The sequence below is a fragment of the Pieris rapae genome, chromosome 7, assembly GCF_905147795.1.
Source record: "Pieris rapae chromosome 7, ilPieRapa1.1, whole genome shotgun sequence".
In the NCBI taxonomy this organism is placed as follows: domain Eukaryota; kingdom Metazoa; phylum Arthropoda; class Insecta; order Lepidoptera; family Pieridae; genus Pieris; species Pieris rapae.
Window position 1 is genome coordinate 10,855,986 of NC_059515.1, and position 24,712 is coordinate 10,880,697.

The window sequence follows — 24,712 nt, forward strand, 5'->3', positions numbered from 1 at the left end:
CATCGAAAGTTTGAAATTCGATCAAATGAAAAAGCGGCAGTAAAGAGAGGCTGTATAATGCCTGCTATTTCATTTTCTCCCACGTTAAATCATATGATGAATTGATGTTTCTGTCTCTCTTTACCGCTGCATCCGGTTTGAAATCACGACGATTCGAAAGAAGTTTCACTTCAAAACATATCTTTGCCCATAATTGCGTAACCATTATTGCCTAAACACGCCAAATGAACACATTAATGCAATTTCGTTCGTATTCTGTGGCGTATTCCTATACATATTAGTACAGAATTTCATTTCATTTTAAAGATCTGCATCCTACATTGAGTAAAGTTTGAGAATCAAAGAGGGTAGCAAACACATCATTAGCATATATATTACGGCGAAGGCAAGCAGTTTGTTTTGTAGTGAAACAGATACATACAAAACACTTTCAAGTTCAACTCGAGGTCCTTTCAACAAAACAGCAATAGTCTTAATATTGAATTTTACTCTGATTACACAAATTGGTAAATCTGTTCAAAGGAAAATACGTGCACCCTGGAACATCCTAGAATGGAAGACCGAAATGTAATTACATATTTTAAAACTGTTCAGTAATATGTAGGATACACTGACCTCTAGTAGATAGATTAGAAGACAAAACAAAGAATAATTAATGTATATGCACAGGAGCAGAGACCCTTTTTATGATACACAATTTTATCATTTGCATTACAACGTAAAATGAATGTCGACTGAATTAAATAATCTTAAGCAATCCCGAAAAGTATTTTAGTAGCTAAACAAATATTTGATATGAGATGAATCTCACCATTGTAGTGGAATTATTGGTAAACATGCCGCCACCAAGATGGGAGACTGGAAACCCCTTATCTAAAGATCAGTGATCAGACCCACTGATCTGACGGCGCTCACGACCTCTCTATATGCTATACTATTATAGCAGGTTTACAATGCTTTCGGGCTATAACTATCATAATTATCCAACACTGAAACTTGAAAATAGTGTCAAATTTATAGGTAAAGAAAATAAAATTTGTTTATCATTACCACTTACTTATGGAAACAAATGTTCTTTTCAAGGAAGTATAAAATGTAGTTAGAAAAGCCGATATACAGTATGAGCATAAAGCGTACTCGGAAGTTAATATTGTGAAATACAAATACAACTTCCTAAGAAATCAGACTCAAGAAAGTAGAGTTCTGACTTTTATACGATATTACGGTAGCAGTCAGTGTTTTTCTTTAACAGCGAAATCGTTTACGTGTTGAACATTAATCGATGATATAAAATTCAAATAGACACTATTTATTTAAAATACGTATCCTTAGTAAACTTTTACTATAAGTACTCATACTTAACTGGTGTTGTCTGGCGATAAAAACTAACCTAACCAATTAACGGTTTTGTGATTAACGTTCCATAAAAACAAAATACTCCGTGGCGAATGCAATATCTGCACTTATGCGTTTGTCGCGTCGTTTTTGTCACGTTATGAGCTTCCGTTTTCCGATGAAATCTCTGTTATTGTCGATCTCTTCATGAAACCTATAATTTAACGTTGTGCTAGATATTGAAACACATGATAAATTGTTCCGATGTTTTCCTTCTTCAGTTTATCTTGATTAATTGCTTAACGTTATAGGTTTTTTGCAATTTATATATATGTAGTTATGGTACATATATATATATATATATATATATATACGTATTATTTTATATATTTATTTCTATTATTTAGTTATTAGGCAAGACAAAATAAAGTCCAAAGAACATTAGTTATTTCCAAAATAATGTGAATATATGTAGCATTTTTTTTTAAATTTGGTTATTTAAGCTTCGTTGTTGTTTGACACGTTGCAATAAAGGTATTTACGTAAAGTTTGTTGACGTTGCTTCAAAGACTCCAGTTATGTAGCATCGTAATTCGTAGCCGTGTCGTAGAACATTAGCCGTATCGGAAGTGTTCTGTCGTGTACTGGGGACGCTCAGTGCTACGACCAGTCTCTATCAGCAGTTAACTTAACTATGTATATACTAGGTCGAAGCAGTTTCTGAATATCTATTCTACTATAGAACTTTAAAATTGATGTTTTTATTTTAAAAAAACCATTGGATATTAAAAAAATACGATCATCATCATTATGTTAAATGACGTCAGTCTGTGTAGATAATGTAGGATGAACACAATGTTATTAATAATATGGCTAAATATGTTGAGAACAAAAAGCTCCTTCATTGTAAAATTATTTAATACCTTAAACAATGATACCGTATAGTTACGATATACTAATTTGCTCTTGCACAGATAATAAATTAATAAAGTCTATCAAAAGCTGGTAGGTTGAGGGTGCTTTGGTGGAATATGGATTCTAGAAAGCTACTGTTCTGTTTTTAAAAGATTATGGCGGAAAACTTGTTTGCTAAAATTAATTATCTAATCTACAACATGCGATACATAACTTTCTTTAAGATGCTACAAACGTAGTGCTTGTAGTTGTAGTTGTGATATTAAATTAATTACAAAATAAACACAGCACCAACGTAATTGAATATAATTAAGCAAGAGCGTGCGTGAGGCAACCAGAGATTCAGACAATATCTGTAATTAGTTTAGCTTCACGTCTACATGTCTAGATCAGACTAAAACTGAGCTTGTAGGTAATTTGTAATTAAATTAAAAATGTATAGTATAAACCAGTATGTCAAGAATACTTCTAAACTTAAAAACATATTCTGAGGGCTGGAGCATATATCTCATAAAATAGCTAGACTTAAAACAGTGAGATTGTACGAGACGATGATTTATGAAAGTTGCAGCAGAAGAACGGGGCTTAGAGGGGGTAGTTAGAGGAGGCAGGGAGGTAGGTGTCACTATAAATACCAGGTGACTAACATTCGTTGGCACTTGGCTGGTAGGAGCCCAAACTATTTTAAACAGAACACATTTCTTAAATATTTCAAGGTTAAACTGAAAGACATCGTTTATGTGAAAATAAAATATCATCTGCTATTTAATTTATGTTTATGTTGAATTGTTTAAGAACAAAGGTGTTTAGTAAAACTTTTGGTGAAAGTTGCCTGTTTCGACAGCTTTAATAAGGTGAATATCAGAATATTTGATTGTCTCTTTGATTTGTGAGAACTAATGATATATGAATGTTTTTATAGAAATATTTTATATCTTGTATAGATAAATCTTCTTTTTCTACTTATTTATAAATAAAAAGAAAAAATATGTGGAGCCCGTCTATTGTTCTCGTTTGAAACTTTTTCATAAGAAAAGTTCTCCAAGTCCAGTGTTCAGCTAGACGAACAGCGTCGATGTCGACGTCCTCTTGTGCATTAAATGCCTAAGTACATTATGTAACAAATGGATTTAGAAAGTATCTAAATAAATTATTAAATCTCCTAAAGGAACTTTTATGGAGCAAAAATGTATTCGTAAATTATCGATTACAAACTCGAGTAATTACAACTCATTACAATACATATTCAAGAGCCTAATTAGTGAATTCTATCGATTGATAAAAGCTAATTTGAAGCACCAGCTGCGGAGCTGCGGTCGATTAATTGTTCTCGCTGGGTGTCTTTCAATTTTCATATAAATGACTCACTGAATTAAAATCTTATGAAGACAGTTAAAAGTATTTTATCTGCAAAAAGCTGCTTATAAAATATACAGTAAACGCGTCCTCGTTTCCCTAAGCAAATCAGAGAGCGGGCGGTGGTGGAGTGTAAGTGTGTTGGGTCGCGCAATTATTTCGACATTATTGCCCCACTTTGTTCTCGTCCCACTACTACATACATGTATCGCAGAGACGTACTGCTATAATATTCTCGTCCTTCACATGATCTCATCTCATGCCAACGACGACATAAATTATAAGTAGATAGTTTATAACATAATTTAGTGTTTTATACTTATAAATTCTAATTATAAAATTAAAAAATTCACTCTTATCTTATTGTTATTATATTACTAATAATTACTCAAGATTTCATGTAGAACATGGTAACGGCTCCCTACAAACATTGTGCTTGTATATAAATAAGCTTATGAACACTTAATTTTGTTAGAAATATGTCATTCAATTTTAAAGGTTGTTACATAGTTTTAAAATAAATTTATTTAAGATCGGAAATTAGTGAAATGAAATTGCTTACGGTATTTTAATCCATTTAAATAGTTGAGACAGAAGTCTTGAGGCGCAATCGAGAAAATTTAAAGTAGCGCTAAGCTCGTTGCTGATGTTTCAGCTGAAGCTACAAATAAAATAAAGTTTTTACGACGAGGCATGAATAAGTAGAGACTCATAACGAGAATTCGCTTCATTCCACTTCATTCCACTGTGATTGCGGTCGAGCCAAGCTCTCGTCAATAAAGTAACATTTTTATGAGCATTTCATTTCTCTACAAGTATACCCTAGTACTGATCTCCAGGCTTCGCCACTTGTTGTTCCTTACCGCTTTTATGATACCAATTTACAGTATGTAGCATTTATCCTATATTTTAGCACTCTAAAAAGTTTATTAGATTCTAAATTTATCAATCATTTGCAACAGCAAACACCCTCGGAACTGGAAACAGACAGTGGTTTCAGCTACCTTAATTTAAACATATTTCTCCGCATTAAAACTATGATGTTTCCTTAGATATATATTTTTCTCTCCAACTCACACAGATTACAAAATATTATATGCTTACGAAATAAACACAATATTTTTTTTCCGTTACAACAACATTTATCATTGATGCTCTGACCCTATTGGTAGATATCGTATTTTTATTTATCGTCGTAGCCTACAACTTGCAGATAATGTAGCGAAGTTTTGTAATGGTGCGAAAATTTTAACAAATCAAATCCCTGCTCTTTGAAGAAAAAGATGACATACTAACAAAGGATCTGAAATATTCCCAACGTGTGTTACAGTGTTTATTTTACGAGCTGGCCTGGTATAAATTTGTCATAAACATACTTATATTATAGTGGAATTGTGAACATATTCCTCTGGAAGCGGTAATAAAAGATAAGCGTAAAAAGCGCGAAAATCGGCGAAAATCTTGCGACACGAGCAGGACTCGCCTCACCGCACTAGTCTATCATATTTACATTATATTGACTGCATTATGCACATTAATCTCTCGCATGCATCGTATACGCACCTAGACATTTTTTTTTAATTCAGTAAAGGCGTTCTTATAGTGTTTCTTTTTATCAAGGAAAACGTGAGGTTCATTTTACTCCTGTAAACCGATTAGAACAATAAAATATTGATATTGGAAGCCTAAAGAAACCACCACGTAAAAGGAAGCGTAGAGGATAGCGGGAGCCTTGATAATAAATTTCAAGTTATCTGCAGATTAGTGAATCGAGCGTAATTCGGGGCGAGATGTGAAGGTGGGAGGGGTGGACATGGGTCAAACAGAGGAATTCAATTACGTCATCCCGAACGTTACCTTTACTTAAATATTTTACGTGGCAATGAATAAACTTTTGCATCGGAACTATTTAATCTGAGTTTAGCATATGATGTGCTTTAAACTTATTTCTTTCGTCGTCAATAGGAACAAGTAAATATCTCACGGACAGTCTACTGCATTAGCATACTATTAACCGCATTATTAATAAGAACATCATACAGTTGTTATCCATAACAAATTACATGTAATTAATATCACTTTTAGACATTGAAATATAGCGATCCTCTAACAATACCTGTCTTCAATATATAATTGAAAAACGGCATATAATTGTAAATGGCCTCGTTTATTACAACGTGACTTCGATGAATTGATTCATATTAAATCAACGTTATCACGTTACTTTAACATTCATATTAAACGATTGAGCAATGTGTAATCAGCCCTTAATTCGTTCCAAATGATTTATTACTTACTTTATACATATATGTTGGTCGAAAGCACGCCCACTTCACTTTATTTGTAAGTAAAATTTTATAAAATTGCACATTTTTTTTGTAGATTATAAAGTTGTATAATGAATGAGTGTGGGCTTCATCTTGGCCTGTATAATTAACAAATTCATAATCTTCGAACAAGTCAAATATTTAGGACTAAGGCAAAACAAAAGCAATTTTCCGATGTTTGCTTTGATAGAAATACATTTTGTTTTTAAATTCAGAAAGACGTAAACTTAATAACAACCGAACCAAAATATTTAAATCCTGATATGCATTATGATATTAGTAATGTTGGTGTAGATCTTGCTTGCTTACCGTGGGCAAACAAAACGGCGCGGCAGAGATAAGGTACGCCACTCGCGTGTGATCGATGCGTGTCGAGGCTAATATTAATATTAGTTAGACAAATATTTAAATTAACTAATATTCACTCATGTCAGTAGAAAGATAATAATTATTTACATCTTTTCTCATAGTGCTCAAAGTATCGCTTTTCGTTTCTTACCTTATACTCTTAATACTCGTGTAATAATAAACACTACGTATTATTGTCACATTTACAACTTTGATAAAATATCAATAATTATATATTTATATATATGATATAGCTATAGTCAACATGATTTTAATTGTATTGTTTGATGAAAAATAACCTACATCCGTACCTTTACCTGTAATTACACTAATAACAATCAGTCAAAGGTAGCTTAAATTAGAATCATACGATCAAATATATTAAGCTTTAAAATAATCGATTGAGTATTGTTGAGTGATAGTTATATATTGAGATAGTAATATTTGACCAATTGAAATGAATTAAATACCATTTTACGTGTAGTAATGAGAATAATCCAATTCATCAGTAGAGTAGCTAAGATTAGAGCCACGCCTGTGGAGGCACATTGCTTAATGACAGCTTGTCGACATTTGGTGAGTCGGTAAATAATTGAGAGTTCTCCATTGTGAGACGTACAAAAGACCAAAGATCTAGGACGAGCTAACACCCTGCTTCACACAGTGTCGTGGTGTGTATGGTCCTATTTCACTGCAAAGTTTACATATATTTTTTTTACAATATCATATCTTTGCATCATAACTTAACTACGGTTGATAACTTCGAAAGCTGCCGTCGTTAATAATTGCTGCTTAGAAAAATGACAAGAAGCATTAACCTGAATGGTGAATGATGTTTTTTTAATTCGGTTTTTAGTGTAATAATAATCGTAAATCATAAACTTCAACAGTTAAATTTCATCTGAATTATATCAATAGATGAAACATTTCAAACGGCAAATGTTCTTGTACCAAGTGACCGTTGCCACTGAATTGTCTTAAATCGTCAGCAGAAAAGCGGCTAAAGCTGGACAAAATAAATTGAAACACATTGTCGTTCTCAATGCCCGGTCTGGGGCTTACAAGGCTTTTATAATATCAGGTTCACAATGTACACACTCGTAGAACTCTCCGCTTTCGTTCGCCTCACCTGAGCTAGCCATTGCAACTTACGTCTTATTGATTTCGAGGCACGAAACCAATTTTGTCCTTAAAAGAATAGGCCATAATGCATTTTATAATTCCAGTTTTTGTACTGCCTGCACTTCTCTATATTTTTGAAAACAAAGGTTTAAAAATGCCGTAGAAGGCTGCTTAGGACTGTTGAGTCATGAGAAGACTAAAATTAATATTAAAAATAAAATCTATGCATATTAAAACATGAATGCAACATTTTTTTTAGTTTATGTAACATAATATAGGAAATAGAACATTTTACTATATTCTGTCTTATGTCTAATAATGAGACTTTATATATTAAACCTTATGTAATATGAACATAATTTAAATTCACAAGACAATTTGTTTTATATATTATTTTAATGGGCGTATTGTACCGACTGAATCTTGACTAAAGATTTGATTTGATTAAATAATATCGTATAGAGTATATGTATACATATTGTTATCTTCACGTCGGAGTACATTATTTCAGAAATCTTAAATATGTACCTACATATTTTAGATTACAGTGCTCAAAAACCTAAAACAAATGAAACTGAATAAGAATACAGTTTTTTGATATCGTTGGGGAAAACAAAAACTGTATCAGATCGCAGTTATTGGCATTGTTCGGGTTTTATATATGGAGGTCACGAACCGGCTGTCCAACCTCATACACGACAGATAACGCCGACATTGTGTTAACGTGTTATCCTAATGTATATCTCACCACATTTCTATAATAATTAAAATATAATTAAGAACATTTATTACATTGTTAAATGATCAGTACCTATATAAAGTAAGCGGTTAGTTCGTCAGTCCACAATCACACAACAGCTGTGACTTTCATTCATATATATAATGATAATATTTATATTTAATATATTTCGCGAGGATTGATTTCCCACGAGATATTTCTATATACAGGCTAAACAATAAAGCATTTATGTTACAAATAAAGAGCGGTGTGCGTCCCGCAACAGGATTCTTTTCCACGTCATTTCTATTTTACAAAAACTCGCTTACTTAGTTGTGTGCAACGTTACATTTACAAATAAATTGATGATAAGATACTAATAAGTCAAAATTTTAATTCAAGCACCTATGTAGGTAAAACGTAAAACAAAACACAATTTCAAGGATACCTTCTCATGAAATCAGTTCATTTTGGTCAATTTTCAGTATAAACCATTCCTTAAATGATTATTACAGGGTCGATGTATCGAATGTCGCAAAACCCACTCGGCCAACTGCTTCAAAACGTCTTTCGTCATATTCCTACCTTTTCTCGTTAAATTTTGTAGTTTCGTATATAACTGGACCAGAATAAATCGGTGGCATCCTTGGCACAAACATTGGGTATCCTTTGTAGAAAACTGAAACGCCCGAGCTGATCGGTGACATATAAGGTAATATGCCATACCGCAGAATACCAACGAGCCGCATTTGTTAGCTGTCTCCACGACACAGGCAATTGAAAACATCCTTCAGAACAGCTATGAGAAGCTTTTTAGGCTCCATTTATTGTGACATAAGCATAAGACCCGTTATCACTTTCTTTTATTTGTATTAAAATCCAGTCCTTTAAAGTATTTGTCTTATTAAATAATATTCGTTACAAGAACGGTCTGTTCTAGCGTGAGTTTGTTATAAACTCAACGTTTAACTATCTGGTAACTTGTGCTATGTTCTTGCGATGTTCCGAAACCAACTCTAGAGTGTGTAATTTGTTGGACCGAGAATACTAACACATGTGTATCATAAACAGTTAGACCGCTTCTTACTTTTCCGAAAACTTACATTGTCCGAGCTACTCGTATAGAACGAACAGACACGGGGTACGTGCTTACCACGATGTGTAGTCAGCACAATCGTAATAACTGAACATTCCAATAAACAGCGAACTCGCTCAACGCTGCGCAAACATCGACGCCAACTGTTGCTAATGTTATCGGTACCAACACCAGGCCTATAACATACATTTATGTTCAAAAGTTATCTTCGGTCCGTTTTTATTTTATTATTCTTGAGTCTTACATTATACATATAGTATTTCAAAAAAAATTGAGACCTAGAATATTTACAAGTCTGAGAATAGGAGAATTATTAAAATACGCGATCTTTATTTATTGCGACGGATAAAACATTTAAGCAAGCTCACTGCTTCATCTCAAGAATATTTTATAATATTATATAATATTATTCTACGCGAGAAATTTTGACAGGTTGAATAATATTATTTGGCGTTCAATGCTCAAACAGCATCACTGCCAATGTTTATCAGACGAAATATTCAATACGAGCTTACAATTCACGGCGCATTAAAGGGTATTACCTCGGCCCATCCCCTTTTTTTAATGCCTACATTTGCGAGTTGTGTTTGAGGAACAATGTGAGGATAAGGGGCAAGACCAAAAGGACACAAGATCGCAATTAGGGGAGTGATTTATTCTACGACCGCGATCCATCAACGACCATCCGACATTGTACGTGTGCTCGTATAGTTCCTGACTTAACCGAGACATCGAGCAAAACCAAACAGCTACAGCTCCTGCTCAAGAGGGTCTTGACCGCTGAAATCGTGATACTTTCAAGGCCCACACCATGCCGATTGGCTCGGCTCTGAAACTACCGATCACCAGGGGATTTTTTCACAACTTTGCTTTGGCATACGATTGCCACAAATGATCCCGGAATTATTCGAATGCCGAATGTCGTAAACCCTCTTTTTTCGGACCTGTTGTTTGGGTGCAGCGAAAGCCTCCAATTGGATTTAGAGACAAATAAATCAATTGGACTTCCAGCTTTTTCGCTATTGGAAGCATCAAGTTTTCAAAACCTGTGAGGTACTTCTCTTCTTAAAGCCACAGCCAGAATCTGAGGCGTTGACATAATATCGAATGACGTTCAGTTTCGCGGTCATTAGGAAGAAAAGGCTAAATTAGCTTGTATGAAGCTTGGTGTCCAAGGCGAAGGGTACTTCACTCTGAACCCTCCCTCTAACCCGACCTCTACTCTTTAAAACGCAAATTCGGCCCCACATAGAGAACTCTTCTCACCTGTGAACCGGAGTTCCCCAGTTAGTCGAATTAATACCTGCAGTTGAGCTTCATCTTCGGCAGTCGAGGCAGAATGCCAAATTCCACCCGTATGGCCTCGAAGTCCGTCGTTGCACAACTGAGAATTTTGTAAAGCACCACCACTATGTGGCACTCAAGTATTTCCTAAGCAATAAGACTTAGTAAAATTAAAACTCGGCAACGTGCTTGTGAGCCTTTTTCTTCGCATGTCTGTCCGTTTGACCCTTTGTTCTTTAAAAGCTACAAAAGGTGGTTGTAGTTGAAAAAAATTATAAAATATTATCTTACAGCTGTGATAGTGTATTTTGAAGCAAGCAAACTATTTATTTTACTTGCAGCTTAATTTTTAAAGAAGACTGTTACTTATCTAGAAATAAGACGCGACATGAGCAATAGATTTTCTGCATTTAAGGTATCTAATTAGCTATCAAACAAACCGCACCGAGAGGTGTGCAGATTTCGCATCACTTCGAGTTTTCAAAGATTTTATTTTCACACTAGCTGACTTGGCAAACGTCGTTTTGCCATGTATATCATTTATAGTAAAAAATAGGGGTCGATCGTAGAGGGATGAAAATGATTTTTTAATGCTGTTGATATATCGATCTCTCTGGAGATATCGATCTATGTAGGTCCCTTAGTACGATTTAATAAAACTTAATTGCAATACACCTGTTTTTATTTGAAAACTCATTTCGATACGATTTTACGATTACGATTTCTGAGAAGTGTTTGAACGAACACAGACCCACAAACATACATTATTGTATTATATTATTCTTGCAAATAAATATATTATTATTATTATTGTATTATTATTAACGAGCACTTTCGACAAACATATTTCACATTAGAACTTCTTTTTTTTGAAGTCAACGTAAAACATAGCCTCGTAATAAAGTAAGCGAGTTATACTTGCGGATGAATATCGTGTCACAACTTTCAAAGCCTTTTTACTATTGAAAATAAGACGAATAGAAGGTGATTGCCTCAACATAAAGTTAGACCTCACTGGAAACTAAGTTCACACTCGCTAACTGGACCTGATAACGATCAGTTAATGAAAGATCTTTCACAATATGCCTTAGTACTTCCTTAATTTAGCTGCGCTTCGACTGATATACTTTACCCCGCTGATATCTACACATTTTTTCTTTTTAGATAAGATTTCAATAGCACCGGTCGGTAGCCTTCTGGGCCCGATACTTACAATAATTACTATGGTCATAGTATTGAATTTAACATATACAGATAATTATAATAATTCAACTTCTACTTAGGTATCACGGTCTCATATTACGCAAATAAACTTTGCCACCATTTTAAAAAGGCTTGTGTATTTTGAGTATTGTTAATATTACAGAATTAGCTTTCCGTCTTTTTGAAAATTCTCATGTAAGATCTAGTCTCGCAGCCGTGACGTAGTTGAATCATGAATGTCGTCATAAATACATACATAAAACAGTTTTAGACTGCGTTAATCTATTAACCGAAACGTCACGCAATATATGATATATCAATTACAATATTATTAATTAATTTTTATTCAAATAGAATTTTGTTGCTAGATAAAGTTTTATTATTATTGTTTTAAATTGTATTATATGTGAGAAAAATTTACACAAAGTGTGTGCAGGAGACGGAAGATAAGTCCAGAAGTAATTTCCGGTACCGTCTGTCGCCGACATAATCGATGCATTGGTAATCGCAAAGCCGTATACTTCGATGTGTTATCAATAAATGAAAGAGAAAAGCTTAAACGAGACATACTTATATCTATTAATTTTATTAAGAAAATACTCACCCGAACCGGTTTAGTGGTAGCCAAAAAGCGATCGGAAGGCGCGGACTGAGCCGTGGGGCGAAGTGGAGCGCTATCTGGGTCAGGGGGACCCGCGGAAGCGCAGCGTGGTGCGGGCGGTGGCGGCGGCGGATCTGGCGTGCGGCACCGTCGTGCCGGCAGCGCAAGCAATTGGCGGTACAGTTCCAACTCGTGGTAGAACTCGGGCGAAGGTGGACCGGTGGCTTCGGGCGGTCGGCCCGCGGCCACCTCGGCGGTCAGCCCGTTGAGCACCAGGCGGCGGGCCGCCATCGAAGCCCGCCGCCTCACAGTAGATTGCTCGCAATATGAATAGATCGACCCAGTGCCGAAGTCGTCAAAAAAGACTCCCAATATGAATTGTTCATATTGAACAAACAATGTTCGATAAAAAAAAGATGATAACTCGCACCAGAATCACACACTTTCATTGTCACGGTTGAATAATAATTTAATTTTCTTACAGTAAAAAGTCATCAAACGGCAATAATGAATATTTATTTTATCGGAATACTTATATTTATCAAAACTAGTTAACATCGGCTTTTACTAGTGATAGTTGATAGAGATGTTATAATATTAAAATGAAGAGAAAATATTTCAATAAACTCAGCGCAACATCAAATCAATAATGTATATATTATAACATAATATAAGGTATTTATTCCCTTGTCTTATACGTACTTCAATAAATTATTAAAGATTGATTGACAAACCAGACATTGAATTTCATTGCTACTTTAAATTTTTCTCATAAGATAGCTTTCTTTTATATTATTATGATTATTATTGTTCAGAAAATCAGTAAGAGTCAGTTCTGTAAAATATTGAAGCTCAAAGTTTCATTTTACACATATTTAAAGAGTGTTCACAAAACTGCACCATCAAAGGTATTGCGTGCCTTAATCGTGTCGTCGGCATAGCCCTAACAAGCAATACACAATATTTCCCGCGAAAAGTTTGAATGCGTCGAAAGCCCCACGGCGAACACTGGCGGTCGCGGCGACCGGCAGGCGCCCACTGAGCAAACGAATACTGAAGCAGAAAAGCTCTCTCGGCTAAGCGCACTTGAAAAGCTCGCTTAAGGCTTGAACAGTGTTCAAATCGGTCAACTAGCCCTAGTTTAAATTAAATTGTTGGAAGAACTGTCGCTCACATGCATTTGAAAAAAATATATATTGTGGGTTTAAGCCTACTGTATCGATTGATAAAACCAAAAAAGATAAAAGCTATACCAATTTCCCAAAAAAAAATTTGCAATCGAACCGTAGATTAGACATAAATTACAAATTCGCTCCAAAACGGTTAATGCGATTTATTTTAATCTTACACGTATTATTACATATAGCATAATATATTATTATTTTGATTTTGAACTCAAGCGCAATGGGCTTCCGCCCGCAATTTCAGACCCGCGAGCCCTGCATGCAGCATGTGGCCTGTCTTCAGAGTTCAGTCCACCTCAACGCTTTGCGACGGGAGGACTACGCTTGTGTTTCGGAGCCAATAATAATTAAATATTTGCGTATTTTAGTTTTTACCCGCGGATTTTTTTAGAAATGCCAAAATATAAAAAGAAATATCAAGTGAGGCGAGGACATGAACTTCGGAAATTATTGTATGTTATAAGTATATGTATATAAGAACCTACCCAAAAAAAACTCAAATTTAGAGTTGCCAAGTTTCAAGTGCAACTTGTACAACAAAGTAAAATTAGTTGCTGAACCTGATACCTGATGGAATCTGAAAGTGGGTACTGGATCTCGAGGATGGTCAGCAGTAGACATACCGTCATTGAGCTCGTTGTAATCAGCTCAGCGAGACGATACTAGAAATGTGACTAAATGAACCTGATGATGGACTCCGAAGGTGGGTACTGGGTCTCGAGGATGGTAAGCAGTAAACATACCGTCATTGAGCTGGTTGTAATCAGCTCAGCGAGACGATACTAGAAATGTGACTAAATGAACCTGATGATGGACTCCGAAGGTGGGTACTGGGTCTCGAGGATGGCAAGCAGTAAACATACCGTCATTGAGCTGGTTGTAATCAGCTCAGCGAGACGATACTAGAAATGTGACTAAATGAACCTGATGATGGACTCCGAAGGTGGGTACTGGGTCTCGAGGATGGCAAGCAGTAAACATACCGTCATTGAGCTGGTTGTAATCAGCTCAGCGAGACGATACTAGAAATGTGACTATATGAACCTGATAATGGACTCCGAAGGTGGGTACTGGATCTCGAGGATGGTAAGCAGTAGACATACCATCATTGAGCTCGTTGTAATCAGCTCAGCGAGACTATACTTAAAATGTCTATATTCTATTCTCTGTTTCACTGAGCTGATACGGTACGGTACGTCACTAATCTCGCCTTTATCAGAGATTATAGAGTCTCTTTCGAATAGGCTGAGCTCTGCAGCATATGCAGTAAAGAAAATCCGACAGCTTACTGATAAGGATACGGCTAAAATTGTGTACCATAGCTACTTTCACAGCGTTATGTCGTACGGTATTCTACTGTGGGGTGCTGCTGCAGAGGTTCAATCCATATTTGTGTTGCAGAAGCGGGCTGTTCGGGGTATTTGTTGTGTTTCCCCGAGGGAGTCGGTACGAAATCAAATTTAATAAACTAAATATTATGACATTATCCGGTTAATAAATTAAAGTGATTTAAACGATTTTAAAACAAATGGTGACTTTCACCAGTATAATACGCGTAACAGAAATAATTTTTTACAACAAACTCCCAAGCGAAATTAGAGAACTGGCACTAAATAAATTCAAAGTCCTTGTTAAAAGTAAATTAATTAATAAAGCCTTTTATAAATGTGACGAATACTTAAATGATCCTAATCCTTGGGATTGATTTGCTCCAGTTTAAACAATTTGTATTAAAAACTTGGCGATTGAAAAGAGTGGCGGAAAGTTTCTTGCCAGTTCTTCTTACCCGCTCTACGCCCTTGACTTGAGAACTGGTGGTAAATGTAAATTTACGATTAATTTGTTTTTCTTGACGTTCATAAGTGTAGGTACATGTTTACCTAAATGAATAAAGATATTTTGATTTGATTTGATCTATCTCACCCTGCTTGGAAGCCGGAGCTTACCTCAACTTAAATGCGACCAGAACAAATAAAACTTCAAAATCAGAAACATAAAGGCTTTAAGTTATTGAAAATCGATAAAAAAAAAGAAAATTATCGACATTTCAAGATGCATCGACTGACCTTGTTCTAAAGTTGGTAATGATTTTGAGCTGAAATTATATCTGGTCGACGACTCACCGACACATCAAGTTTCTTCTGAATCAGTTAAGGTAAATGTAAAACAATGTCTCACTTTAAAACTTATTTATTTCTTAGGACTATCACAGTACAAATAAATAGTTACGTAAGTATTTACAATGTCTAAAGCGTATAGGAGATCGATTTCTACTAGGGGAGAAGTTCCCGCGGGTCGAACGTTAGCGTGGGCCAACGCTGGGCCGTCAGCGTCAGAGTAGTGAGCACGCAGAGCACCGCCCCCAGGGGCACCAGAGCCGGAGCTCCGCGGGCTCCAGCGGCCGAGCCGTGGTGCGGCGGCAGCAGTTCGCGGTCGGCCGCCCGGGCCGCCGGGCTCAAAGGCGGCGGAGCCCGGGGCCCCGCCGTCGCCGCCAGCAGGCGTAAGGCGGGGTCGGCGCGCCGCCAGTGCCGCAGGTGCCAGAAGGCGTACGCCAGCGCCTCGCTGTCGCCGCGGCGCACCACGTGCTCGGGCGGAAGCGTCAGCGCGCGCAGCTCGAGCAGGTACGCGGGGACGTACGGGTTGAACTCGACGGCGAGGCGCAGCGCCTCCGTCGCCGGCGGCTCGGGGCCGGTCCGCGCGCGCAGCAGCGCCGCAGTGTACAGCGCTGTAGCCGTCGGCGGCGCCGCTGCGTCCTCGCAGCGCGCCAAGACTGCCTGCGCGTCGGCGTACAAGCGTTGCTCGAGCAACACCTCGAGTAGATTGTCGCGCACCTGCAGCGCGTGAGGCGCGCCGCCCGCTTCGCGCGAAAGCTCGCGGAAGAGGCGTGCGGCGTCCTTCAGGCGGCCGAGGCGTCGCGCACACATGGCGACGCGTCGCTTCACGTGCGCCAGCAGCGCCGCCTCTCGCCTCGCGGCTCCGCCGGCCCCGGCCGCCGCCAGGGCCCTCAGGGACGCCTCGCCGGCGCGCCACGCCCGCCGCAACACGCGCTCCGCCTGCACGGCTCGGGATTTGAATCGGGAGCGACACGGCGCACGGCGTCGAAAGCGGCGATCGCGCTCACCTCCAGCACGGTCGGTGCGTCCTCCTCGGCGAGCAACAGTAGCGCGGCGGCGCAGTCGGGCCGCAGACGCAAGGCGGCGCGAGCGGCCGCGACGCGCGCCGCTGGCTCCCGTTCGCGCCAAGCCCGCGCCAGAGCTTCGTCGGCTCCACCCCAGGCGGGCGCGGCGGCGAGCCAGGCCTGGTGGTCCTGCGCCGACAGGTTCATGTCGTAGTAGGTGAGGGGCGCGGTCCGCGCGGCGGCCCAGAGGCGCGCGTACTCGGCGCCGCGCAGGAGGGCCGTGGGGTTACGCCACACCTTGCACTCGCCGCCCTCCGGAGCCCTTGTCGTGCCCCACGAGCCCCAGCCGACCCACACGGTCGAAAGCGACATCTGGTAGACGATTTTAAATCTTAAAAAATTATTATTCTCAATACAAATGTTCAATATCTCTAAGCATGAATTAAAAAAAAACTAAATAAATTCCAAATGAGCAGATTAGAGATGTGAAGTGGCTGGAAAATGATTTTAGTCTATTAATTACAATTTTGTTATACTAAGAAGGAATATATATATTAATTGCTCTTCATTGTATTATTTCTTTCCTTTTTTATAATTTTAAAGTCCTCAGAAATGTATGCTGTGCACACACATACTCTTTTGTTTTGTATGCTAAGTAAAAATAAACAAATCACGATTTTTGATGAGTTTGAACAAGTTTACTCCTAACCGAAGAGGAGCCAACATTGTAAAATAAATTAGTATCTGCTAAATACATTCAACTAATACTGAAGATACTTGTTCCAAGTTTTTTTAGCCGCAGGTGTTTCTATCCAAATGCTTACAAGAATAATCTTATTTATTTGTAAAAAAGAGTATGTTGTATTGAAAATATTAATTACACATTAAGATCAATCAGATTTAATAATTGCTGTCTAATTCAATTGTCACTTCCTCTCAAAGTGGCTGTGAGACCTTCAAACTCTTAAATATCATGGTGGGCCTGCCCAATAGCTTTCTGAAAATCCCACCAACTGGAACCTCTGATCCTAACTGTAGGGCTTTCTTCTGTATCTCTGGTGGTCAATTTGTGCAGGCATCCCATATTTATTTATATATTCAGTACTTATGTGTTAGGGTACAACTACAGAGCTCAGTTCTCACCCTTTCTTAAATTTACTGACCTAGAGCAGCTTGACAATACATACACTATATATACTAAACTGAGTACTGATTTTACATCCCACTTGCTGGCAGTCTGTATAGTTAATACCAATTAGTTTTCTCAGTTAATGTATTCACTTCAATAAAAATGTATATCCATTTCAGAAGTAGTGACAAAATTTACATATTTTACCTGCTCTATGAAAGAAGTGCCATATTTCCTAAAATACCACCATTCAAATATCAGAATGAGGCCGGAAATAAGAGATGATGTGCCAGTCAAAGCCACATAAAATTTTGGCGTTAAAGCTCCTAGAAATGTAGACGAATCCCACATAATGCAGTAAATTACTTAAAGAAAACAGAAAAACTAAATATTACTACACGAAAAATGTATTCATAACGGCTTTCAGAAGTATTTTCATTGCCTATGTAAAAATAAATATAATTTGGTGATTATCATCTTGATATGTTTGTTTATTTTTTTTTTAATTTGGTTGAAAAGTGAAACCTCTAATTAGAACTTATGACACTACACTATACATTATATCTACAATCTAAATTATTCTTGTTTACATATCAAAAATGTGAATTTTAAAATACCACGATTAACAATCAGTCAATATAGATAGACAGACTCTATTTTATAGACTCTAGAGCAGTGATGCCAATTGCCAACACGAATTTTGAAAATTACTTAATACGTGTATTCTAGGCCAGATTAGAAAATTAAGTATTTTTTTTTTAAGATTTAGTAAAAATGTTATAGAAAAAGTTCGTAGATCTTCGTATTTTTTTAAATGAATGAAATGAAGAGGATAGTGTAGCTGAAACTGAATAAAACTAGTTTTTTTTTCTGGTAAATTAAATTTTTACATGTTTTTATTAAAAAGTTTAATATGATCTGGCGTTGGCTCAGGGTTACTTTTCAGACCACTTTTTGTAAACACAAGGTTACCTTGTGAGGGTTTCAATGGACAGTCAGTTTCTGATGTTTGCATGTGCTCTGCAGAACATAAAGTTGGATATTCTTGGCTTATATGATATTAGAAAAGAAGGAACACACATTCGTACTCAATATACCAACAGTACATATGCACCGGAAAGAAACGTGGAAGAAATTGTATAGGATTTATGGTTAAAAAGAAGTTGAAATGAAATATTATTATAATATTATAAATGAACCACAATTGACCCAGGCCCAGTGAGTGGGCAAGCGGTCTAAGCCGCAGTTCCTGCCCTGGTGTTGTTAGTACCCGAGGAGAAGAGCACCGGATTGCTTGGAGAGCCACGGTACGATGTTCTAGAGGTGGAAATTCTGAAAGACTCGATTGAACATGCCCTTCGCGAGCTGTGTGACGAACGTCGATGCACTCCATCCGATTCCGCGCTATGGTGGCGTTCTTCACGTAGCAGGGGATTCTTATTTAGCGCAAGCATGCAGTTTCCCGGTGAAGAGTAGGTTGAGGGTAAGCGCCGCCCACTTGGCTCTCTCTACTACCTTGGAGACGTGGTGCCGCATGGAGAGTTGGCTGTCATTGGTGACCCCAAATAGTTGACCGGTGTTGTCCATGGCACGTATCGATACAGGAAGCGGAGGGATCGTTGTAGCATACCTTAGATAAGGCGATCGGCTTAGTCTTGGTCGGGTTGATGGAGAGGATCAGAGCGCTGTGCGTCGTGATGGGTCGCGGTCTCTTCCGTGGCAACGAAGAACGTGCTATCGGTGAGAAAGGCGTGAAGGAAGGTGACTATACGGCGGAGCTGTGAGACTCGGAGAACTTCAACAATTAAAGTAAACCGTAATGGTCTTTGCCAAATAACTGAAATTGCAGATGAATTTTGCATAACGTAAATGTGTTCTTTTCACCCCACAGAGTTTTTCATATTTATTAATACGCTGTGGTAAGATATTTATATTACGAAAGCTGAACCTTGACAATTTGTACTTTGTAGACTTGACAGTCGCGGGTTGCCAAATGCTTGCTCTTGAATCTTGAATTTCAACGTTTACGTAATAATTAATATCTTCATCAGATTATCGGATTGCTACACTTTTATAAAAATAAAGAATTTCATTAAAATGTTTGGCTCGTTCGGTAGAAAACACGTGGCTGTTTTTGCCAGCTATTTACCATCGATGATGGCGTTCGGAGGCACTGCAGCTGCAGGCATCGTGTATGCCACTGACTGGAAAGTGGTTTGTGCTTATATTCCATTCTACAACACTAAGTTCACCAAGGAGGAACTAGAAGGCGCGGCCGAGTGAAGAGTCCAGTGCAATTACCATAATTTCCCTAGTTTAATTGATGTTTTAGCTGACATTATGTAAATATAAGGTTCCACTATTAGTCTTTGGCCTCATTAATTTTAACCATTATCTTTTTGAACAAAGTCTCTGTAACAAGTGTAAGACCCACACTATATTTTTATGGTATCACATATTATTTTATACTGAATTGGTTTAGAAATATCAGCACTTTTTGTTCTGCAATATTAACATATTATTTAAATAGAATCCGGGAGTATAATTAATAAGGCATGTATAATTTATAATCATTACTTCTATTAATTTAATTGAGAATATTGCAATCTTTTAACCCACAAAGATCTAATTAAATACATACCATTGTGGTGTTATTTAACCCTTTACCTATTTTATGATTAAGATCTATGATCATAACCTTGTCAGTTTTATTATTGTTAGATAAACCTTACTTACCTTTATTGATAGCTCACATCCTGTACAATTATGCAGGCATCAGCCATGTTACTTAATATGTAACTACAATAAAAGTGAAGAAGATTATTTGTATAGGGAATGAAACAAAAAAGGCATCCAAAACATGTTGGAAAAAAAGGTCTTTGGATTTATTACATGTTTAATTATTTTTAAAACATTACATAAGTGAGAATAAAAAAGTGCAAATAACCTTTTCTGTGTCACTAAATGGAGCTCTTTATTATGCCTCTCACTACATTTTCCTAAAGGGGTTACTTTTATAACTTATACTTATAATTTTTTTACTAGATTTATTTTAGTGTGGTTTTCTAAAGTGCACAATTAATATTACATAATTATATAAACTCAAATTCTGTATATTTAATATTATACAACCCTTAATCAGGTGGCTAAACTTAAGATTGCTATAAGTATACAAGATTAAGATTTGTTAGATTTCCTACAAACTAATATATGGACATATACACAATACATTTTAATGTCCTAAGAATAAATTTATAGAATGTCCTTGTTGCACTTATTTACTTGATGCATTAATTTTGATGAAACTACTGATGAAAAAATTGGATGTTATATTGTCTTTTTAACAATTTTTTAATTCATAAATTATTTATTTACCTTACTAACAAACTACGCCTATACCGAGATACACCTCTTGATAGAACCTAATTGTTAACTTGTAGACATATCCTCAGACAAACTGATTAAGTTTTATCTAAATGAATTTTGTTCTTTTTCTGAATTAGTTTTTAAGCCACACAGTACTTAGGCCACTATATTTTTTTATTAGAATATAATTAATGGTGATGTAGAGACATATAAGAATATGAAGTGGACTGTTTGCAGATAGTATGTAATACATATAAAGAAAGATGCATGATATGAAGTCCTTTAAAAAATATATTATTGACATAATAAAATTATAAAGGAGGTCCACGTAGGAAGGTAACAAACTTCAATATAAGATTTTTAACATTTTTTTACATTTAATGAACAGATATTTTAGTCATTATTACTTATATATAATTAAAAGAGCTAGGCTTTTTATTTGGACAAAATTAGGTAGGTAGGTCAATTTTATAACTTAGTTCTGTTGTATTCTGTAGGCACCTGCTTTACATTTAAGATATTTTTCAATACATACTAATTTATTTACATTGCAACCCAAATGAGTGCCTTGTTTATTTAGATCCGGTTGTAAGTAAATACCTAGTGGGGTTTTAAGAGGACACTATGATGAATTGTCGATCGGGCAAGAGCAACTCTTACAAACCTTATTGCCTAAAAATAGATTACTTATTATCTAAAAAAATAATGAAACACCTAAGCGGCCGATTAATAATTATATCGTCCGCTCAGTAACGCAAATCTGGCTCTCGATCGCCGCTACCGCCCTCGTCCTCGTCGTCTGCCGGTGCTCCTCCGGCGCTCTCGTCTCCTTCCTCTACTTCACCTGATCATAATCTAAGGTGAATAATATTTGACAAAGGGACATAAAATCTGACATACGAGCAATAGAAAGCGGTACCTGGACATGACGGCGCGCCTTTGGTCCTCGAGCCGGGTAGTTCCTGGCCGTGCGCGTCCACGCACCAGCAGACGGCTAGCGCGGCGTGGCATTGGCGCGGGCGGTAGAAGCCTCTGGCGTCGCAGGCTGGCACGTAGGCGCCTCTGCCTCGCCCGCGAGCGGCTCGTGCCCACGCAGCGCAGGGCCTCGAGGCGCCTCTCAGACAGCCGCACCACGCCGCTCGACCGATGCCGCCCGCGCCGAGGCCGCAACGCGCCAGGAAGGGACGTAGACATCGCTCGCGCTCATCGTGACTCAGCGCATATAGATCGTCCGGTTGCAGGAGGCCGTCGCCGGCAGAATCGAGATGACGGAACATCCAGCGCACTTCGGGCTTACAATCGGCTCCGAAGCCATGTGGTGGCGGCGGCGTCGCACCCGCCTGTTCCATCAGGACGGAAAACCAGTCGAGAAGGCGGTCGGCCATCTTGTCGAGCGCGCAAGTCTGCGGTGGTGCGGAGGGTCGGCGCCTCGGCAACATTACCTCGTTGGTACGCATCTCGAGCCGTCTCCGTCGCCGCTCCTGCTAACACCCGCAAATTTTACAGACTTTACATCTTCAAAAAAAAAAAAAAACGTTTATTTTGGAACATAAGATCATCTAGGTATCACTTATTCCACGTCAATCAATTCGAACTTGTAGGCATCCCTACTCATCGGCAAAGAAGACAGAGGGTGTAGGCCGAGAGATAAAGCCGGCGTAAAAAACTCTCGGTACTCTTTTAAAAAAGCAAATCATCAAACAATATTTAAAACAAATATATCAAATTAATTAGAGGTAGCCTGCTCAGCATTAGTCCCAGGCCCTTTTATCAACTAGTTCTTATAACGTATTCTGCGTATTCGTACCTAAACAAGTATTAATTGAACTCTAATTTAATTCTTCCATTTAATTCTAAAATCTCTTGGGTCTGTGAAAGGTGAAAACTCAATCGGAGCAGGCTTTATTGCATGTGTAAAAGGAATACAATCCATGAATTCTCACGCGGGTACCTATGTACCTAATTACTAGATACTATTATGTACGGATATCGACTATGATTCAAATTACATACTCTTCACTCTATTCACCGACTATTTAGACCAATAAGACCTTAGTTCATTATTTTTACTCAGTCCACCGATAATAGCTAAACATTAAAAAAAAGTACCTCGTCGGAGCGTTGACGCGTGCGATGCGGGCGTGGAACGGGGATACGCGCTGTCTCATCGCCGCTGAACATAGAAATCAATTAGGATATCAGGTAATGGATGCACCATAACACAACATTCGAGGCTAGTAAGCCGCGATCACCTGTGGCGAGGGCAGGGGCAGAATCCGGCGCAAGCGAGGCGCACGGGAGAGCGCGGACGATGTACGCAGTTGTGTAGGTCGAGCCGACAGAGCGAGGAGTACGTGCGGTTGTCGGAGCCGCAAAGGAAGCCACCGCGGGACACGCCCGAGCAGCCCACGCACCTTGAAAGTGTACATTTTATGTCTTTTATGCTTACCCAAGTTGCTACCTATCAGTTAATCGCCGTGGGTGGTCTGTGATTTGCTTACCTTTCGTTTTTGGCAGAAGGCACCGGAAAGTCCAGCACTTCGGGCTGGTCGGGCAGGGCGCGCGACTCGTAGAACACGTCCTCGTCGTCGGGCCCTCCGCCCGTGCCCACCGCAGACACTATGACGTCGCTGTAACGTTAATGTTGAAATTGAGATATTGGAAGAGACTAATGTGTGGCTGATGTACGCGAATAGATACTGACCCGCGACGCAGGATATCTTTCTTATTGGCGCAGAAAGCAGTATACGAGTCTCGCAGCAGACAAACCTCGCGCTTCTTGCACACCAACGATCTACACACTTCGCCTGCAAAAACATACCATCTGTCGTAAGCCTCACCACTTCACACACTTACAAAGTATTCACCGCCAAGCGACTCACTGTGCGGGTCGTAGACGTAACGTCGCGGCCGTCGTGTTTCCGCCTCCTGTAAGGAGAGTGAATGCTCAATCAATCGCCAAAATATTTGGTATGCACATAATATGATGCATGTTTAATAGTTTAAATTGATGACGTCGCCTTTATTTAAGACTCCCGGTGCCATTACAATCCCATATTGGCGCGTTTATAATGTTGTAGTTTAGTTCAATAAATTTAATTAGGTACACAAAAGAAATGAAACATTACGTAAATGGTCACTTTATAAACATAAGTTATACAGTACAGACTTAGCCCCAATTTGGCGAACAACACAAAATAATAATTATAATAAGATATATTACGATTGGGTATGGCTGAGCTATCATTATTACTGAGGTACGAGTCTGCGAAATTAGGTAGTTGGACTAAATATAATAATATAGCGAAGGTCGAAGAGAGTTGAATTTCGCGGTTGCCGTACCGGGGTATCGTCGAACTCAAAATCGTGGTCAGAGCGCGCAGAAGTCAGCGCTAGCAAAGCTGCCAACGGTATCACGGCAGCGGCTCGCATGGTGAGGGCAGAGCCGATCTCTTAACGCAGACGTTCGCGTCGCCACTTCGCCGCAGCGCCACTGCCGCCCGCTGCGTCCGGGAGTGCGGGAGGATCCTCACACGCATGCGGCCACCGCTCACGTATTGTCACTTCCTGCTGCCGCCCGCAAGTCTTCACGGAGGTTTGCCTTCACTCG

At 38.4% G+C, this 24,712-nt stretch overlaps 3 protein-coding genes across 4 annotated transcripts in view; all 3 read right to left on the reverse strand.

The window, feature by feature from the left end:
* The window catches only part of LOC110998830 (SH2 domain-containing protein 5), a 59,071-nt gene extending 46,274 nt beyond the window's left edge, over positions 1-12,797 (reverse strand). The window contains exon 1 of the mRNA XM_045628938.1: positions 12,309-12,797. Within this exon, the coding sequence (XP_045484894.1) occupies positions 12,309-12,596 (288 nt within the window). The 5' untranslated portion in view covers positions 12,597-12,797. The remainder of the gene's footprint in view (positions 1-12,308) is intronic.
* Positions 12,798-15,669: 2,872 nt separating this feature from the next.
* LOC110998829 (protein ST7 homolog) lies at positions 15,670-18,397 on the reverse strand. Its single transcript, XM_022267622.2, has 3 exons — positions 17,944-18,397; positions 16,611-16,979; positions 15,670-16,542 (listed from the first exon to the last, which is right to left on the reverse strand). The coding sequence occupies exons 1-3, from the start codon at positions 18,085-18,087 to the stop codon at positions 15,763-15,765; spliced, it is 1,293 nt and encodes a 430-aa protein (XP_022123314.2). The 5' UTR covers positions 18,088-18,397; the 3' UTR covers positions 15,670-15,762.
* A 2,210-nt stretch (positions 18,398-20,607) lies between these two features.
* Positions 20,608-24,706, reverse strand: LOC110998826 (proteoglycan Cow). Of its 2 annotated transcripts, none has more exons than XM_022267617.2 (8): positions 24,445-24,706; positions 23,985-24,030; positions 23,807-23,909; positions 23,604-23,732; positions 23,355-23,516; positions 23,212-23,275; positions 22,022-22,586; positions 20,608-21,946 (listed from the first exon to the last, which is right to left on the reverse strand). In XM_022267617.2, the coding sequence occupies exons 1-8, from the start codon at positions 24,532-24,534 to the stop codon at positions 21,849-21,851; spliced, it is 1,257 nt and encodes a 418-aa protein (XP_022123309.2). In that variant the 5' UTR covers positions 24,535-24,706; the 3' UTR covers positions 20,608-21,848. The 2 variants fall into 2 exon arrangements, with proteins under 2 accessions (XP_022123309.2, XP_022123311.2); XM_022267619.2 differs by having other exon boundaries at positions 22,022-22,583; positions 24,445-24,704.
* Between the last annotated feature and the right edge of the window lie 6 nt (positions 24,707-24,712).

Bases quoted from the DNA above. Each gene is read 5' to 3' on its own strand.
- LOC110998826 (XM_022267617.2), bottom strand. From the start codon at position 24,534: ATGCGAGCCGCTGCCGTGATACCGTTGGCAGCTTTGCTAGCGCTGACT. The intron at 23,910-23,984 runs GTGAGTCGCTTG...ATGTTTTTGCAG, and splicing joins TTACGTCTACGACCCGCACA to GCGAAGTGTGTAGATCGTTG. The intron at 22,587-23,211 runs GTACTTTTTTTT...TGCGGGTGTTAG, and splicing joins CGCGTCAACGCTCCGACGAG to CAGGAGCGGCGACGGAGACG.
- LOC110998829 (XM_022267622.2), bottom strand. From the start codon at position 18,087: ATGTGGGATTCGTCTACATTTCTAGGAGCTTTAACGCCAAAATTTTAT. The intron at 16,980-17,943 runs GTAAAATATGTA...ATCGTCTACCAG, and splicing joins GCACTTCTTTCATAGAGCAG to ATGTCGCTTTCGACCGTGTG. The intron at 16,543-16,610 runs GTGAGCGCGATC...CGAGCCGTGCAG, and splicing joins ACGCACCGACCGTGCTGGAG to GCGGAGCGCGTGTTGCGGCG.